The 18,932-nt window shown below is 43.0% G+C and overlaps 2 protein-coding genes across 2 annotated transcripts in view; both read left to right on the top strand.

Annotated features, from left to right (window-relative positions):
- Nucleotides 1–282: 282 nt before the first annotated feature.
- On the top strand, nucleotides 283–12,982 carry LOC125230418 (DNA repair protein RAD50-like). The gene is made up of 8 exons (XM_048135554.1): nucleotides 283–319; nucleotides 691–767; nucleotides 1,197–1,371; nucleotides 8,041–8,226; nucleotides 9,310–10,083; nucleotides 10,732–10,945; nucleotides 11,556–11,647; nucleotides 12,798–12,982. The coding sequence occupies exons 1-8, from the start codon at nucleotides 283–285 to the stop codon at nucleotides 12,980–12,982; spliced, it is 1,740 nt and encodes a 579-aa protein (XP_047991511.1).
- The window catches only part of LOC125230252 (DNA repair protein RAD50-like), a 19,176-nt gene continuing 13,114 nt past the window's right edge, over nucleotides 12,871–18,932 (top strand). Inside the window, exons 1-6 of the mRNA XM_048135359.1 lie at nucleotides 12,871–13,006; nucleotides 14,077–14,243; nucleotides 15,598–15,746; nucleotides 16,326–16,440; nucleotides 17,110–17,346; nucleotides 18,504–18,662. Coding sequence (XP_047991316.1) covers nucleotides 14,079–14,243; nucleotides 15,598–15,746; nucleotides 16,326–16,440; nucleotides 17,110–17,346; nucleotides 18,504–18,662 — 825 coding nt within the window. The 5' untranslated portion in view covers nucleotides 12,871–13,006; nucleotides 14,077–14,078. The remainder of the gene's footprint in view (nucleotides 13,007–14,076; nucleotides 14,244–15,597; nucleotides 15,747–16,325; nucleotides 16,441–17,109; nucleotides 17,347–18,503; nucleotides 18,663–18,932) is intronic.

The following is an 18,932-nucleotide window of genomic DNA, read 5'->3' as shown; positions in this document are numbered from 1 at the left end:
TAAATACTTTTTAAATGTATTCTAAATAATTTAGTATATTCGTTTTCGAACGTTTGTAACTAGAGCTGGCAACTTACTGCCATAGAGTACACATAAACTTTCTTCTATAAAGAGTATTGTTCACTATCCGTATGCTGGCCAATGATTTCATAATGATTTGGCGTTGGGAAAAGAAAAACTTTATACTAACCATATTTGGAACAATAATACATTAACTAGTGTTTTTGATGTACTTTTGTGTGCTATAGTAAAGAAAGAGATACAATAAAGTTGAGAGTAGAAATGGAACTTGTGCTGGACCAGATGCCGTCACGGTCCGGTACGACCGTCTGTAAGGCTTTAATACTATTTTTTGTTGGTTAATTTTTGATGTAGGCAACATTTTTATTACAAGTTGCGTCGCCGATTCGCCGCCCGCCACTTTTTCCCTGAGTAGTAGAGAAGCGTCAATAGCGTTTTGCGAAAGTTTGTTGAGATACTCTGGTTATATATGCTTACTCTCCAATAAAATAATGGCAGGTATTAAATCGCTCGCCGTGAGAGGCATACGAAGCTTCGGTCCGGACAAAAACGACGAACAACGCATCACTTTTCAAACCCCTTTGACGCTTATATTGGGTCAAAATGGTTGCGGCAAAACCACGATTATTGAATGTTTGCGCTATGCTATCACGGGGCAAATGCCTCCAGGTAGCAGTGATGAGTGTTTTGTGCACGACGCTAAAGTAAATAAATCGACAGAAGTCCTCGGAGAAGTCAAACTGGAGGTGAGGTTACTTTTATGTTTTATGCCGGGCGTACATGGAGACCCCATAATAATAATTAACATATATTATGTGTAGTTGTTCAGCAAAGCATTCAGTAAATCTGAGTAGGAATATGTATCTATAGCTCTTCCAAAAAAGTAATTTACATTATTATCATTCTTATCAAAATTCGCTGTAAACATAACAATGGAATGACAATCAAATAATGTTTGTAAAAACACAATTATCACCACTATTAATATAATTCTTCTCTGCATAGCACTTCAGCTAAACAATAATCACAATTAGATTATAAAATATGCTATGTTCCTGCAGGTGCCATTTACATATTTAAAAAAAATCTGAAATCTCATCTGTATCACAAAAATCACAAAACTGTTTCACTCAGTGATTAATTGATTACTCACAAGTTGTTTTTGTTTTGTATAGATCTTGGCTCCCAATGATGAAAAGCTAGAAATCTCCCGTGCCATGCGTGTGACAGCATTGCCGGACCGTAAAGTCAAGTTCCAGAACCTGAGTTCTCAACTGCGGCTGACCAATGAACATGGGGAGTCTAGGGATGTGACATTGGATATGGATTTGCGGATGCATAATGCTCTTGGTAAGAAATCTTTAAAACTTATTGCATAAAAACCATCAACAAATAAATGATATGATATATAAAAGCCCCTTATTCATTTAATTACATTTACAAAAGTTTATATGATAAGTTTTGTAAAATTAAATTAATCCCTTTGCTATCCTTTTCTTCTTTCCGTGTGTGGTTGTGATCCAATCTTGTCTGGCTTTCTTTCTTTCTTCTTCTTTTTTTTTTCATCAACATAATATTATTATTTGTGCCGTTTGTATATCCGAGGTCTTTATAGAGAGAGTACGTCGTAGACGTCGCATCGGACCGATAGATGGCGCCATCGTTCGTTGTAAGTCGCTCCGGCGTCACACCGCCGCGATGTTGGTAGTCCCGTTTTTCCCCACTTGCAACATAAGGCTCCTCGCGCCCCGACCCGCCACCAGCCACCCTCATTGTTTCGTCGAACGCCGAAGTGACCGGTTGTCGCGTATTCCGTTCGAACATTTTTACAGCATGGTGTCTCGAAATTAATCTTTTAGTTTCTATTTCCTCGTTACTTCTGGTCAAACCAGAGTTATTCGTGTTTTTATTTAAAAAGTGGCTTATAACATTTCGGAATTATGAAATTTTTCAATTTCATCCGTCAATTCTTTCTTCCCTTTTAATTTACGCTCGTTCGTCTTGAATAATGAGATATATTATGCCTCGCTAGCGATCATTATTCGTCTTTCGGGGTTCTCACGATAGAAATGAACGAGCGGTGCTTTATGATTCTACCCACTTTTTTGTAAGAAAGTTCCATGCTGCAAAAATCGTTACCGTTAATCAGTTTTCTTTTTTAAACTATTCGCATTTCCGAGACTAAAGTAGGAAGTGTTATCCGTGTATTAAAAGTTTCGCGCGAGAATATAAGCGGTAACGTAGGTAAGTTGCTCCGCCGGGGACCACGTGCTCCGGGGACCACGTGCTTCGCGACCGCGTGCTGCGCGACCTGCGGGCTGCGGCGGCGGCGGCGGCGGAGGGCGCGGTGAAGGAATACCGCGCTCCAAGGAGGTTTGAATTTCTCCGACGAATGGGTGAGCAGCTTCATATTATTTTAGAAAGAACATGTTCGGTTTCCGATTCGGTGCGTAGGACACGTGTCGGCGCCGAAACTTACTGGTAGCGCTGCGATAGCGCCACTGACGGCAGTGTTGTCCGCAACGTCGGCGCCGCCGAAGTTGCGTAGAAGTTGCTTCCTCGTTAACGACCTCTGCGGTGCCGCCGAACAACGTTGTGGCCGCCGCATAGGCGTCGCGTGTGACGCTGTAAGTATGTCTGCTGCTGCCCCGACGCGAGCGCCGCGCCGTTAGTGATCAGTCGTCAATACGCAGGCTACCAGCGCGGCCACCTACGCCGCGAGCCTGCTGAAGCTGTCCACCAATATCGCTGGCCGCCACGCTTATGCTGGCGCCTCGATGGTGATGCAGAGCGTTCGTCTGCCGTGACAACGCCGCGATCCTGCTGAAGCTGTCCACCAGTATCGCTGGCCGCCACGCTTATGCTGGCGCCTCGATGGTGATGCAGAGCGTTCGTCTGCCGTGACAACGCCGCGATCCTGCTGAAGCTGTCCACCAGTATCGCTGGCCGCCACGCTTATGCTGGCGCCTCGATGGTGATGCAGAGCGTTCGTCTGCCGTGACAACGCCGCGATCCTGCTGAAGCTGTCCACCAGTATCGCTGGCCGCCACGCTTATGCTGGCGCCTCGATGGTGATGCAGAGCGTTCGTCTGCCGTGACAACGCCGCGATCCTGCTGAAGCTGTCCACCAGTATCGCTGGCCGCCACGCTTATGCTGGCGCCTCGATGGTGATGCAGAGCGTGCGTCTGCCTTGACAACGCCGCGAGCCTGCTGAAGCTGTCCACCAATATCGCTGGCCGCCACGCTTATGCTGGCGCCTCGATGGTGATGCAAAGCGTTCGTCTGCCGTGACAACGCCGCGATCCTGCTGAAGCTGTCCACCAGTATCGCTGGCCGCCACGCTTATGCTGGCGCCTCCATGGTGATGCAGAGCGTGCGTCTGTCTTGACAACGCCGCGAGCCTGCTGAAGCTGTCCACCAGTATCGCTGGCCACCAGTATCGCTGGCCGCAACGCTTATGCTGGCGCCTCGATGGTGATGCAGCGCGCTCATCTGCCGTGACAACGCCGCGATCCTGCTGAAGCTGTCCACCAGTGTCGCTGGCCGCCACGCTTATGCTGGCGCCTCGATGGTGATGTAGAGCGTTCATCTGCCGTGACAACGCCGCGACCCTGCCGAAGCTGTCCACCAGTATTGCTGGCCGCCACGCTTATGCTGGCGCCTCAGTGGTGATGCGGAGCGTAATACTGTTAACCGCTGCACAGGCGTCGCAATCCTTCTGCTGCGTCTGTCATGACAACGCCGCAAGCTACTTGAAGTTTTCCACCGGTGTCGTCGGCCGCCACGCTGATGCTGGCGCCTTGATGTCGCCTCGATCGCACGAGGTAAGATTGCAGACGCGGCGACCTTCATCGCGCCACCGAGCGCAATACTGCGGCTGCCGCGAAGGCGTCGCTAATTTTCCTGTCGCGTTTGCTGTGACGACGCCGCGAACTCTGTCGATGCTGTTCACCGATGTAGCTGACTGCCACGCTGGCGCCGGTGCCTCCCGCGCTGACGGCGGCGACCTCGAGAGGGCCACCGAGCACGATACTGCGTGACGCGACAGGGGCATCGAAGACGCCTTTCGAGCTGACGACGGCCGTCTCAATCTCACCGCCGAACGTAACACCGTCTGCTGCAGTGACAAGCTGGTAAGATTGCTGATGTGCTCCCTTGGTGTCGCTGGCCGCCACGCCGACGTCGGCGGCTGCCGTCGCGCCTGATGTCACGCTCACCGCGAACACTGTCTTCCGCTACAATGGTGCCACGACCACGACTGTCCAGGCCCCGTCTGCTACGGTATCGTTGCAGACTCTGTTGCTGACCAGGCTGATACTACCCTCCAATGTGACGCCGGGCGCCGCTATCAGCTGACATCCCGTACACTATGGTATCCACTCTTCTCTTTCCAGTTCCCGTGAAATACTTTGACAGTATTTACACTCTATTTTGACCAAGGACTCCTCCGTCGCCGAAGTGAGAACAGATAAATTCTAAAGATGCTACGTCCTAACGTGGCTTGGCCACCCATAGTTGAACGAGGTAAGACGTCAATAACCGGACGAGGAGCCGCACTGCTGCGAGGGTGTCCTGACGATGTTCGCGAGCTATCTAATCGGAGAGGCGCCTCGCGAGACGACCCTGTGGTTCCTGTACATCGCTCATTGTGTAGGTCAAACACATCGTAAAGGTTTGCGGAATTAAAAATAAAAAAAAATATCTCTCAGAATGTCCAGATCTGAATTCGAGCCAGCGTCCTGCATCCTGAGCGTGCGTCTGTTTACCGGGCGGACACCAAAACCGATCGGTAATCTGGCCGCGGGGGTTCCAAGTACACGAAGATTTCCCGGAGGCTTGTGGCGCCCCCTGTCGATTCGAGAGATGAACTTGTTCGCCGAGCCTCTAATAAACAAATTGGGAAAAATAAACCCGCTTCGCCTTAGTGAACTTGAGATTCCAGCTCAAAGCGAAAGGGGCCAGGAACTCAGGAGGACTTCAGTAGTTATCATCTGGCTCGACTATACTGAATTAATATAATGCTTGATTCGATCGTAGAACCTGATTTCATCAATTTCACAACTTTCGTAGTCTACAGAGGGAGGTTGGTTTCCAGCATTACCTCGTACAGCTGCCGATAGCTGTAGGCCAATCGTTCCTGTTTTGCTTGCATTTGCAGCCCGATAAGACCTTCAATAATCGGAATATTGTACAAAGTAAAGCTCTTCCGATGGAAAATAATCTTCAACAGGCGGTGGCGCTGGCGACTGAAGTGACATGCAGCCGGATTAAGGTTCGCATAGCACTATATGCTATGCACAGTTCGGTTGTATGTTATGTTATGCTGTACGATGGCAGGACTACATCTCTTCTGTTACGAGTAACTAGGACAGTAACTGCTGACTCCAACAGACTGTCGTACGAGGTCAGTATGCACCCCCTGGGAGCCAAGTAAGTGACCTTCGGTGACCTCGCCTTCTTCTGCTTCGCCCGTCATCGTACCTCTTCGTCTGCGAGAGCCCTGCATTACGCCGTACAACGGTACGTATTAAGCCTCCGCCACACATAAAGCGCATTCCGCTTCGCTAACGCTACGCTATCAGCGCGCTGAATGCGCGCGCATTCCGCTCGCGTCCCGCGCGCGTTGCGCTCGCAATCCGCGCTCGTTAGTTCCCGCTAGCGCCCACTGGGCGCAACGCCAGCGTTTGTGCGGTGCACCGCCATTATTGCGCTCCGCCTACGCTCTCAAAGCGCGCATGTGTGGCGGTGTTTTAATTCATCCCTTGACCTGCTACCACGACGTGTTCAGCAACCACCAGCGATGCGACACGGACGTCACCTCTCAGTCTACGCTGTCGACCTTCATTGCACGAAGTAGAAATCCGTCGCATCGGGTTTTGGATTAGGTAATGGATTACCCTAAGAGTCAATGACTGACTTGAAGAAATCGACTGATACCTCCGTCCAGTGTAGTAGCAATCGACAGCGCTCGTACTTTTCATCTTCTAGGCTAGTTTTACCGAGCGATCGGTATCCTCAATTGCCCTCACTAAAAAGAGTTCAGAGTTCAGGAGTCTCGCTTGCAACCGCGCTCGCTTGACGCGAAATAGTCTGATCGAAAATACCAGTATTGTAACAAATAGCCCTTGGGCGCGTGAGTGATGACCTTTTTCTGTGTTTGATATGGACGTAAGACGTTGGACTTTAAATAGTCATATCAAAGCTAATATTGATTTTGATAATTTTTACGAAGGGTTGACAAAAGCAGTATCAATTACGTTACCCTGCTACAGTACAGATAGTTACACTACTTTTACAGTTAATTTACACACTTTGTGTCTGAAATTGGGTTTATAACCTGATAAAATTACGTCTCTGTTAATAATAATAGTGTATCTAAAGTTTTTTGTATCTTGTTCAAGTCAACCTCGCCTACATCTTTTTTTTTGGTTTTGATCTGCGATGATGCTGCGATGTATAATAATGTCATTTCTCTAACTATTCGCTGACTAAAGCGTCATCACGAAAATCTCTTTAGGCGTTTCTGGCACCGAGATATTCGCGGATCGAAGGCGATTTCGACTGATACATCTGTCAAATCGGTTCAACAACTGATTCTCTTATTCTTCTATGCTATGCCAATAGGGCTACCAAAGGCTTGCGCGCCAGTTGACTCGCCACCAGGAGATAATAAACAGGTCTCTATAAAGACCTCGGATATACAAACGGCACAAATAATATAAAAATTTTACCTTCCAATAAAATTATTATTATTTTGCCTGGTATATCCGAGGTCTGAGTGATGCCTTCCTGGTAGGCTTAATATACCGTCGGCACTTCTCCTCAACAATGAGGGTGGCTGGTGGCGGGTCGGGGCGCGAGGAGCCTTATGTTGCAAGTGGGGAAAAACGGGACTACCAACATCGCGGCGGTGTGACGCCGGAGCGACTTACAACGAACGATGGCGCCATCTATCGGTCCGATGCGACGTCTACGACGTACTCTCTCTATAAAGACCTCGGATATACCAGGCAAAATAATAATAATTTTATTGGAAGGTAAAATTTTTATATTATGCCAAAGACTGCTGGCTTTTTTTAAAGACTACTGGATGTAGGCCTTCCCAAGGGATCTCAGCGACAACCAATCTTGTGTCATTGCCCTATAAACCCTTAAATCCAAGGTTTATTCAAATTTGAATTTTGACACGCTGTCAATGTTGCATTATACATCACTATGCATTTAAGGGTTAATTGGAGTCTTGCAACCTTAACCAGAGTCCAGATCATCAAATCTTGTTATGGTAAAGGCTTCCTCCATTGCTATCCATTTCTGCAGCTGTGATTGAGTCTTGCCTGGCTATCTTTTTTTTTGTCATCAACATTATATTGTCATGCCAAAGACTGCTGGCTTTTTTCAAACACTACTGGATGTAGGCCTTCCCAAGGGAGTTGCCGATCTTGGCAACTTGGCAGTCTTGTGTCATACCCCTATTAATTGTTAGTTCCATCAAATCTTAATAGTTGTTTCCTACTGAGTTGTCTTGTTCATGGAACAGATGCCACAGAACATTTCTACCTTATGATGAAAGTCACACAACAGTGTTATATAATTATACATATTTTTTATTCATAGTAAGTGAATTGTTTAAAAAAGTACACTCAATTTTACTTAAAATCAAACATTATAAATCAAATTTATACAAATAAAAATCAGATTTTTATAGTTTTATTTCACTTAGTACTATTTTTAACCCCCGACGCAAAAACGACAGGGTGTTATAAGTTTGACGTGTCTGTCTGTCTGTTTGTCTGTATGTCGGTGTGTGTGTCTCTGTCTGTGGCATTGTAGCTCCCGAACGGATGAACCGATTTAGATTTAGTTTCTTCTTGTCTGAAAGCTGAGTTAGTCGGGAGTGTTCTTAGTCATGTTTCATGAAAATCGGTCTAATATGTCGCTGTCAGGGGTTTTTTCAAAATTTAAATTTTTCTTCAATAAATACAAAAAACACTTATTTAAAATCTTCTGTATTATTCCAGGTGTCTCCGACGCTATCTTGAACTCTGTCATATTCTGCCACCAAGAAGACTCTACTTGGCCGCTAGATGACGGTCAGAAAGTCAAAGAGAGGTTTGATGAGATTTTCGACTCTGAGAAGTACAGCGAGTGCTTTGAACATCTGAAGAAGTTGAGAAAAGACTACTCCCATGATATTAAGTTGCTTGGTAAGATTATTCGTTTTATCTATTCTATAGTATATGTTCAGTTCAGTTCAGTTTTTAAAATTAAATGGCTTCAGTCCATTGGGACTATTTCGCCAGTGTCAAGGTGATATGAGCTAATATTAGTAATTTTTGTACGGTAAGTACGACATTGTACGGTGACTTAGCACTTGTAAATTGATAGCTAGATTTTACAAGAGCACGTGGACTACCGGCCGTTTACGACAAAAAAGAGGCTAAGCGCGTTTCGAGAACAATTCTTCATCAGCTTCTCACTACACCATTAGTTTACTGCATAATACGCTATCAATATTACACTTTAAACAACATTAATGAGTAAAAGAAAAATAAATTATTCACGACACGAAACCGCTATGATGGCGTCCCAACCGGAAGTCCTATAGTATATGTATACATACAAAAGAAAATTGACACTTAAACAGTATGCTGAAGGTTATCACTCCACATAAAATTGACAAAAGCTTGAAACATACATACAATTTTTGTTTGCAAATAATCGCCATATTTCAGAATCATGTCTTAACTTTAGGAGTTTCTTGGTACTAGATTAATTTTTCATTTGCTCATCCCATGCGCGGATCCAGGGGGGGGGAGTCATGGGGGTCATGACCCCCCCTGGAGCCTAAGTTGGCCATACAAATAGACCACGTGACCCCCCCCCTGGGGCCCTTTACCACGTGGGGCCCCGGTACTTTACCACGTGACCCCCCCCCCCCCCCCCCCCCCCCCCCGGGCATAAAGCTGGATCCGCGCTTGGCTCATCCATACTAATATTATAAATGGGAAAGTTAGTCTATGAAACCTATGTGCAAAATTTCAGCTTTTTAAATCAACATCTTCAGCCTCCGCATTAGGTTTGAAATTTTGAAAATCTCATACAAACCTGAAAATTCAACTTCCAGATAAAAATTTTTTTTTGGCAACATTATGTTCAGTATACATTATTGATACATATTATTACAAGAAACTACCAAAAGTTGCGAAAATAGCGTTAAAAATCGCCAATTTTCAGTATTTTAGCGGCTATTTTGGCCAATGTACTGAAACTAGCTAACTTTGAAAAAGCCTTCGATACCGTGAAGTGGAGCGCGCTGTGGTCCAGCCTTCGTCGCAGGGGCATACCCGAGTGTGTCATCCGCATCATCCGCTCCCTGTACGAGGGGAGCACATGTAGGGTGATACATGAAAAGGAAATGGGAGCGCCTATACAAATAAGTGCCGGTGTGAAGCAGGGATGCCTCCTGTCTCCACTGCTATTTATAATTCTGCTCGACGACGTCATGAGAAGAGTGGTCAAAACGCCAAGAGGCATTTCCTGGCATACAAAGGTACTGGAAGATCTTGATTACGCCGATGACATCGTGCTGATTTCGCCATCTTTAGCCCACCTAAAAGCGAAACTTGAGAGTCTTCAAGAGGAAGCTGAAGCCATGGGCCTGCGAATCAACCGACGGAAGACTGTCAATATGCGAGTACAATCAGCTTGTAAGGAACCTTTGTTGCTCAAAAACGACCGCCTCGAATCAGTCTCCAAGTTTGTGTACCTCGGCAGTACACTGTCGTGTCAGGGAGGTGCAGACGATGACGTCGAGAGCAGAATTAAGAAGGCAAAAGCTGCATTTGCTCAACTCAAGCCTGTTTGGGATTCAAACGTGCTTACTCGCCGCGTGAAAATCTCCCTCTTCGAATCTATTGTCAAGACCGTGCTTCTCTTCGGCTGTGAGACATGGAGAGTGACAAAGGGGCTGACGCACAAACTTCAAGTGTTTGTCAATAAGTCCCTCCGGTCGATCCTCCGTATCTTCTGGCCGAAAACTATAAGGAATGAGAATCTGTGGAGTATGTGCCGACAACCTCCGATCGCCCAGGAAGTGGCTCAGCGGAAATGGAGATGGATCGGTCATACCCTTCGAAGAGGAGCTACCAACAGCGCCAGTATCGCGTTTGAGTGGCGGCCTCAAGGAGGAAAGAGGGCCCGCAAACGCCCCGTACACACCTGGAGGCGGAGCGTTGAGAACGAGCTGAGGGAATATGGACTGAGCTGGAACGAGGCCAAGGCGGTGGCTCAAGATAGAAAGGCGTGGAAGGATCTTGTGGAGGCCCTATGCACCTATGGGGTGCCTTAGGACATACAACAACAACTGAAACTAGGCAAACTTTGGCGATTTTTGACGCTATTTTCGCAACTTTTGGTAATTTCTTGTAATAATATGTATCAATAATGTATACTGAACATAATACTGTCGAAAAATTTTTTTTATCTGAAAGTTGAATTTTCAGGTTTGTATGAGTTTTTCAAAATTTCAAACCTAATGCGGAGGCTGAAGATGTTGATTTAAAAAGCTGAAAATTTGCACAAAGGCTTCATAGACTAAGGGGCATTGATTGATAACTATTAGATTTGCTAATTCCAGAAAAGTGTTTTTTCGCTCCACCCTAACACACACTTTCCCATTTATAATATTAGTATGGATTGTCAATTTACAGAACAAGATGTAGACCATCTATTTGAGAAGAAAGAAGAATTAGAGAAGAAGAAACTTGATGTGGAAAACATTGAGACACAGATCACCGAAGCCAACGCTAAAATAGAAGAGTTATCTAAGGAGTTGGAAGAAGTCTCGGCCAAACTGGAGACTATTAAGACTATGGAGAAGAGCATTGTGGGGCTCGAGAATAAGAGGGATAAAATTAAAGTCAAGTGAGTACAGTAACTGTTGCTATTTTATTTATAAGCTAGTCTTATCACTAAGGCTCTTAGATTCGAGATGATGTCCGGTTTTACCCTTATAAATGTTACTACATTATGAAAAAGAGTAAACATCTTTGTGACTGAAGTGATCTCACAATCACATGCCAGGGAATAAGTATTTGCAGCACTATTTTGAACACCTAAGGCACTGGTCCCACCGCGAGCTAGTAGCTAGTAAGCTATGAGCTATCAGCTATAAAAACGAACAAAAGATAACCATCCCTTGCAAATAAAAGAGACACGGCGATGTTTATAGTTACTCGCCCAGTGGTGAGCTATCAAAATCGCCGTGTCTCTTTTATTTGCACGGGGGTGCTTATCTTTTGTTCGTTTTTATAGCCGATAGCTCATAGCTTACTAGCTCGCAGTGAGCCCAGTGCCTAAGGGCCGCCATCTTGCGGAGCAAATTGACTCGGGCGAGGCAAATAAGCGAGCACCAGCGACGTAAGGCATTGCCTCGCGAGGCTGTTCGGTTGCTATTCAATAACATTTAAAACTCAATTCTTTACTTAGGTTCTGTCGGCATACTGTAATTTCGTATATACATTTCTTTTTGCAGGTTGGAGAACTTCCAGACCCAAGAAAAGGAATTGAAGAACACCATCAAATCTTTATTCGAAGGGACTGTTGAAGAATTAAATGAAAGCATTGGTAAGTTTAAATATTTTCCTCTTTTGAGTAAAACATTTGTAACATTGCCGCTTTATTACCAGTCGATTATACTGATGAGATTAATTGAAACGAAAGCTATTAAATGAATAAAATAAAAATCATTATACTTTGGAACATTTGGTTCCATCACTTGGAGCGTATTGGAGCGGCCAAGACTCTAAACGCATCTCTATTTTCAAGGCATTATCTGATGGCAAATGTTAGATCCCTATTCCCTTTATTCATAAACATTCACTAAAGTTATCAAGCCGATGATAAAGTTCGTTTGTCCCTTTCTATCACACCAATATGGCAACAACAACAACAACAACAATATGGGAAGGGACAAACGAACTTTATCGGCTTGATAACTTTAGTGAACTTTTATGAATAAGAGGGTTAGTCTGTAATCAAAAACAATATATATCGTACTAGCGGTTGAAGTATGGTCGCGTACTTGCGTGATATAACATATAGCGTCAGTGCGTCCTTTTTGCACGTTTATTAGGTGCGAAAGGGATGCACGACGCGATTAGCTATATCACACTAGTGCGCTAGGCTTGCTGTAGATATCATACATACAGTTTTGAAATATTTTATCTCTATTATATCATGATGTGAATGCCCAAGATAGAAAGGCATGGAAGGACCTTGTGGAGGCCCTAAGATCCACTTATATGGTGCCCTTGGACAAGCACCAACAAAAAAAAAATCTTTTTCACCACACCAATTGGTAATGGCTCTCTTTGCTATTCGAAAACAGATAGCAAAATTGCATTTTATCCACAAGAGTGCAAAGTAATTTCATACCAATTTTAACTTGATGTCTTGAGCTAACTGGTAGATTTTACCTACAAATTATGATTTTGAATCATAAGTATTGAATGAATTAATGGATTCGATTTAGTTTGATGTTTATAGTCAGTATTTTGTTCATGTTGGTGTGGTGAAAAATGTTGTGTTTCACTCGGTGGCAAAGTTTGTTTAACCTTCTTGCCTTGATACCCTCACAACGCTCAAGATTCCATTTTTGAACCACTCGCTACGCTCGCGGTTCAATATTGGAGTCTTTCTCTTGCTCGGGTATCAATATTGGCACGTGCGGTTAAACAACAACTTTGCCCCCTTGTAAAACAAATAACTATTTCAGCATCCCACGGCCAAACAGTCCAAGACAAGCAAAAGGAGCTAATAGAGATCTACGAAAGGAAGTCGGCCTTCGACAAGGAGCGAGAGAAGATTGAGAATGAGATGACCTATAACAAGGTCAAACTGAACGAGTTTAACTTCCTAGAAACCAGAATAAGGAGAAGGTTGATAGGAGGAACAAGCTGATTGAAGAGGCTTTGGTGCTAGCAGGTATTTTACTGCATTTCGTCTTCCTTGCTTTATACTGGCTTATTGCCACATTTCATTGGAACCTGGGGTCTACTTCGCAACTAATACTAATAAATAAATAAATAATAAATATTATAGGACATTCTTACACAGATTGACTGAGGCACACGGTAAGCTCAAGAAGGCTTGTGTTGTGGGTACTCAGACAAAGATATAAAAACATCCATGACTCAGGAACAACTATCTGCCTTACTGGGGATCGAGTCCAGACAAGGTTCCTCCGACTGCGCCAGACCGGTCGTCAGTGACCGGTCTAAGAATTGAGTCAGACACTTTTTTCCTCTTCTTTTTTACTGTAAAGCAACTGATGATATTTAATAATATTTCGCATATAATAAGTTCGTTAGAACCCTGACTGGAGTTTGAACCCACGACGTCCGAATTGAAAGCCACAAGTTCTTACTAATATCACAGAATATATAATAGTACAAGTACAGAAGGCCCACTGCTTTGATGTTCACGAAATGCCGCCTTTTTAAATTCCTACAATTTTTTTACAAAGAAACCAGCCACACGTGCGCAGTGTCGGATGATAGGGTTGCCTATGGATTAAGACGAATTAATTACTCAGATAAAATTTAATACTATTATATTTAAGTCTTGGGTACTTTCTAGGTATATATACAGTATTTTGGTTTAAGTTCCAACATCACAAGCCTTATTGAACTTTTCCGTGGGACTTAATCAATAGTAGATCTGTGTAAGAATGTCCTATGGTACATATTTTATTCATGATGTCTATTTAACTTAGCATTGTTAGCCATTCCACACGCGGACATCGCATATGAGCCTTAAAAAAAAGCTCTTGACGTAAAATAACAATAGAAAGTGCGAACGTGCGTTCTGTGAGAACGCGCGCCGCGCCACCCCTGATTAGGCCGCGAACACGCGGCCGCCGGCATGTACTTGTAGCACGGCGATAGAATCGCGGAGTGAGCCGCCCCTGCTAATAGGCCACCATTGCAACCAGTGCTTTGCATTCTTTTACTGCATAAAAAATGTTAAAGTTAACATTCTTATCGCAATTTCAGAAATGGAAACAAAGGAAATAAAATCCGAAGAAGAGGCTGACAAAGCCATCAAAGAGTTACAACAGAAGGTGAAAGAACTGAACAAGGATCTGACCACTACCCAATCCCAGGCTGACGATGAGGCGAACAAGCTGCAGTCTTACGTCAACGCTTGTAGAGATGCTTTGGTAAGTCAAAAGTAGAAATACTTAACAAACATACAACATACAATCACGCCTGTATCCCATAATAGGATACTTGACCTTGTTTTAAAGTCTGTCTTATATGATTTAGGGCCAGTTGCATCAACCACATTCACATTTCACAGACACATAATCGTCACGCAGCAGACGTCTATGGAACTTCCCATAGAATAAAATTTAATCAGACTAAAATCTGTACATCAGTTCATTCTACTCGAAAGCAATATTTTCTGACTTTTAAGTATGAGGCGTAAAGTTCATTATGTCAGTGATTGTTTTGACATGAAGTAAGTTCGAATTCGATGACGTCACTACATCGCTGACAGCGTTTTCGGTGGACAAAAAAATTACACACAGTTTTTATCGAAAATACGTAGTCATCATACACTTTTAATACCCAAGATCTATAAATATAGTTTTTTATGCCAAATACTACAGAAAATTCGATATGAGTCTAGTAGGTTATAGCAAAGAGGATCGAGTATTAAAGAGAGTTACTGTCAAAGTAAAATGTGTAATCACAGTGCATAGACTGCCATCTCTCGACACAGGCTTAAAACTTTTGAACCTCAGTTTTGACAATTTGGCCCATATCACCGTACCTTTTTCTGTATGGTTTTGGGGTACGTTTTTTTCTTAGACTTTATCTGTCTATACGAAGTTACTAAATTAAAAAACTACTAAAATTCAGTGCCAATAAGGGGTTGTTAGAAAACGAAACTAACATTGCAGTGACAGTTTGCCAGCCTCTAGCCTAGCCACAGTTTAGCCCATATCCACAGTCGCTTTCTACGACACCGGAAGAAAGAGGGTGGTGAAATTCTTAATGCGTCACACGGGCACACTTCATACTTAAGCTAGAAATAAAACAAGAAAATAATTATTTTAGTACACACAAAGCAATACCTCGCGCAATAGGTCGATACTGACTTATTCTTTTTCTCGAATCGAATTTCTCTTGGCGGAGTATTTATAAAAAAAAATGTCACCTTGCAAAGTTTCCAGTTGTAATATAGACTACTTGCCTCCTAGTCAAATCAGCTTCTTTTTAAGAACTGTCAAAACGAATTTGAATGACTTGGACTTGCTAAATATGGAATTTATATGAAATTGAATTTAGTGACGTCTCACGGTCAACTCAGTTACTTTATATATTTCTACCTGACTTATTAAATAGAAATTGGATTTAAAAATAACTTCTGTCCATGTTTTTCATATAATTATCTGATGCTTTATTTCGTGCATGGTATAAAATATTTTATTTTAACTACAGTCAAGTTCCCTATAATCCAATATTCATTAACTTTTACACAGATTTTATTTTTGCTTCTTATTGCAGTCGCGACACAACGAGAAGATATCAAACAAGGAGCTAGACATTGAAACGGCCAAGAAACACATTCTAAAGAAGGATAACGAGATAAACGATGCGAACGTGTCCCGCTCCCGGCTCGAAGAGATCGAAACCAAGTTGAAGGCTGCTGAGGAGTGAGTATTATTCACATACTAGATTTTGCCCGCGGCTTCTCGCGTTAGAAAGAGACAAAAAGTAGTCTATGTCACTCTCCAACTATCTCCACTAAAACAATCACGTCAATTCGTCGCCTCGTTTTGCCGTGAAAGACGGACAAAGAGACACACACACTTTTGTGCTGGGCGATTTGTATTGAATACGCCTGTCGCTTTCTTGAACCCACACACTTGTGGATGGACACTGCTATTGCGTAATACACACGTTTCATTTCTAATTTCTATGTCTGTGTACATGCGAACGACTAGCGAGACGTGTCATCACGCACGCACTCAACGATATCCACTTTTAAACGACGGGATGTTAGAATTTTGACGTGTCTGTCTGTCTGTTTGTGTGTGTGTCTGTCTGTGGCATCGTAGCTCCCGAACGGATGAACCGATTTAGATTTAGTTTTTTTTTGTTTGAAAGCTGAAGTAGTCGGTAGTGTTCTTAGCCATGTTTCATGAAAATCGGTATTTCGCTTGCTTGTGAGTTTGTATTTTGCCGTTAGGACATTTTGTAACTCTATTTTTTTTTTCGTTATTGTTTACCAGGGAACATCAGGCTGCCATAGATGAAATAAACACTGAAGAGCTACAGAAGGAAATGAATGAAGACGAGAAATTGATTGAGCAAAATGAAAAAGAGCTGGAAGAGTTGAACCAAAAGGTAATTTGAAGTTCTAAGTTTGAATAAATGACGAGACCAATATAAACCTTCGTGCATTCTGACAAAGTTGCAGGAGTTTACTCTTAAAAAATATTTTTAATAATTCTACATATAAATAAAGTTTGAGTGGATAAAACTCGACAATTAGGGCCCATTTAGACGGTACGAGAACTCGCATACGAGTTTTACTACATTGCTGTATTTGATGGCTGTGCTGAATGTATTTAACCTCCACAGCCCGCAATGTAACTAAAATCGCATGCGAGTTCGCACGCCGTCTAAATCAGGCCTTAAAGTAGTCTGGAGTATTCCCGCTCTTACTTCAGAGGTGTAAGAAGCGGTAGATATATCAATACAAAAGTTATATTCAGTAGACCTGACCTTAATTAAAATGTAAAAAATAAAAAATACCTCATCCTCAATTTCAATGTATACTGTGCGTGGCTGTGACCTACAGACAATTTATTTTTATTTTAGGATGTTTCCTAACTTTGCAAATGCTGGCTATTCAATAATAGAAATCCCAAACTTTCGTGGGCTAAAACTTTTATGCACATCAATAGTTCTAGTATTTCGAATCTGAAATAATGAAGTGTGTTTTTAGTTGCTTTACAGACACTGCAAAGCCTGCGGAAAAAAATTCTATGTGTTTTTTTTTTGTCTCAACAGGTGACCAAACTCCAAAAGCAAAGCGCCAAAACCGCCGAACGGGACACCATAGACCGCTCCATCAAGGACAAAGAAGAACAACTCTCCAAGCTCCTAAAAAAGCACAGTGCGACCATCACAGAACTGCTGGGCTCCTTGCCTGAGGAGAACTTTGCAGTAGCAGTGAACAAGGTGGAAGCGGAGTGGAGGGCCGAGGTGAAAACCAGCAAGCAAAAGCTCAAGGAGAAACAGAAGGAGGTTAGTACTGATAATTGCTAGTTTCACACCATTGCTCCATAAGATGCAAAGAGGAGAGACTCTACAGTCTTCAAAGCACAGTGCAACCATCACAGAACTGCTGGGCTCCTTGCCGGAGGAGAACTTTTCTGTAGCAGTGAACAAGGTGGAAGCGGAGTGGAGGGCCGAGGTGAGGTTTGAGATACGTTTTGTCAAAATCGGACGATACAATAAAAAGATATAATTTTTTTCATTTTCATAAAACACCTCGCTACGCTCGGCTTCCTAAGGGATGAAATTTCGATATCCTCGGAAAAAATCGATTACTTTGGTCTACTATCACCATGCAAAGCGTCTTGCTTCCATCTAAAAGTGCAGCTTTTTTTTTTTCATAACTAGTATGACTATGGGTAGGTAGTTAGTTTACCATACATGAAGTACAAGATCTAAAATCGTAGTTTAAAAGATAGAATATATATAATATAATATATTATTATGTTTGTTAATCTTTACAAGCAGTGTTTAGTGATTAAAAACATGTAAGAATTTACACCTTTGGCTATAAATTCAGAAATGACTAAATAAATGACTTCTTTAGTCGTTCCCTCAATGCTGAGGATCGTGACATCATGTCATTCTGTTGAAGACTAGGTCTCTTCATAGGCGAATGTTCCTACACATTAAATTCTTTACCTACAGAGTAGGGATGTTACGAATATTTGCATTCGCATTCGCATATGCGAAAGATTCGCATTCTTTTAAACATTTGCATTGACATTCGCATTCGCTTCAAACGATGCGAATGTTTTGCGAATGCGAATGTGTGCAAGTCGCAGCTTGTTCCTCGCCCGCGCCGGCCGCTCCAATTGCTACTTGTCGACTGTCGAGTCGCGCATGCGCAGATAGGTCAAATTCGTACGGCGTGAAGTTCGTACTCGACATTTTGACCAATAGTAAGCATTTTAAATTTTTTACCTAGCGGGTCGTTGATGATTGCTTGGTTTTTATTTTGGTTTTTTATGAAATTCAGCGATATTCGCATTCGCACATTCGCATTCTGAATATTCGCATTCGCGAATGTGACACATGCGACATTCGTGACATCCCTACTACAGAGTTTACTGCCTGAATCGAAACTAAGTAAACTTATTCTAATTTTATACCGTTATTCCTTACAGCTGACCAGCCTGGAAGCGGAACGCAAGACAGTAGGCGAGATGCTCTCAGAAAAGCGAGCAGAGATCGTCAAATCCGACGCCAAAATCAAGAAGGCTTGCGGCAACCAGACCTACGAGGAAGCTCTTAAGGAAGTCACTAGTCTAGTCGAAGAGTTACAGGTAAGAACTACATTATAGATCATTTAGTAGTAATAAATTTGTCAAATGGTATGACAATAGGAATTGAGAACGCGTCTTCAGAACGAAACTATCTGCTCAGGACAAATAATAGCACCTATGTATAGAAAGAACACTTCCTGCAAAGTTTGTTAGCAGTGCAGGGTCGTGTTGTCTCTGTCTAATGCATGATCCTTTTGGCTGTTTAGGGTTATAAAAAACAAGTAATCTTAGCTCACCCAACCCAAAGGGACATAAAGTTCTGCCGACCCT

The sequence above is a fragment of the Leguminivora glycinivorella genome, chromosome 10 (genome assembly GCF_023078275.1).
Source record: "Leguminivora glycinivorella isolate SPB_JAAS2020 chromosome 10, LegGlyc_1.1, whole genome shotgun sequence".
Lineage (NCBI taxonomy): Eukaryota > Metazoa > Arthropoda > Insecta > Lepidoptera > Tortricidae > Leguminivora > Leguminivora glycinivorella.
This window is presented reverse-complemented; position numbering and strand designations above follow the sequence as displayed.

Bases quoted from the DNA above. Each gene is read 5' to 3' on its own strand.
- LOC125230418 (XM_048135554.1), top strand. From the start codon at position 283: ATGGAACTTGTGCTGGACCAGATGCCGTCACGGTCCG. The intron at 10,084-10,731 runs GTATGTGCCGAC...GTCAATTTACAG, and splicing joins AAGGAATGAGAATCTGTGGA to AACAAGATGTAGACCATCTA. The intron at 11,648-12,797 runs GTAAGTTTAAAT...TAACTATTTCAG, and splicing joins AGAATTAAATGAAAGCATTG to CATCCCACGGCCAAACAGTC.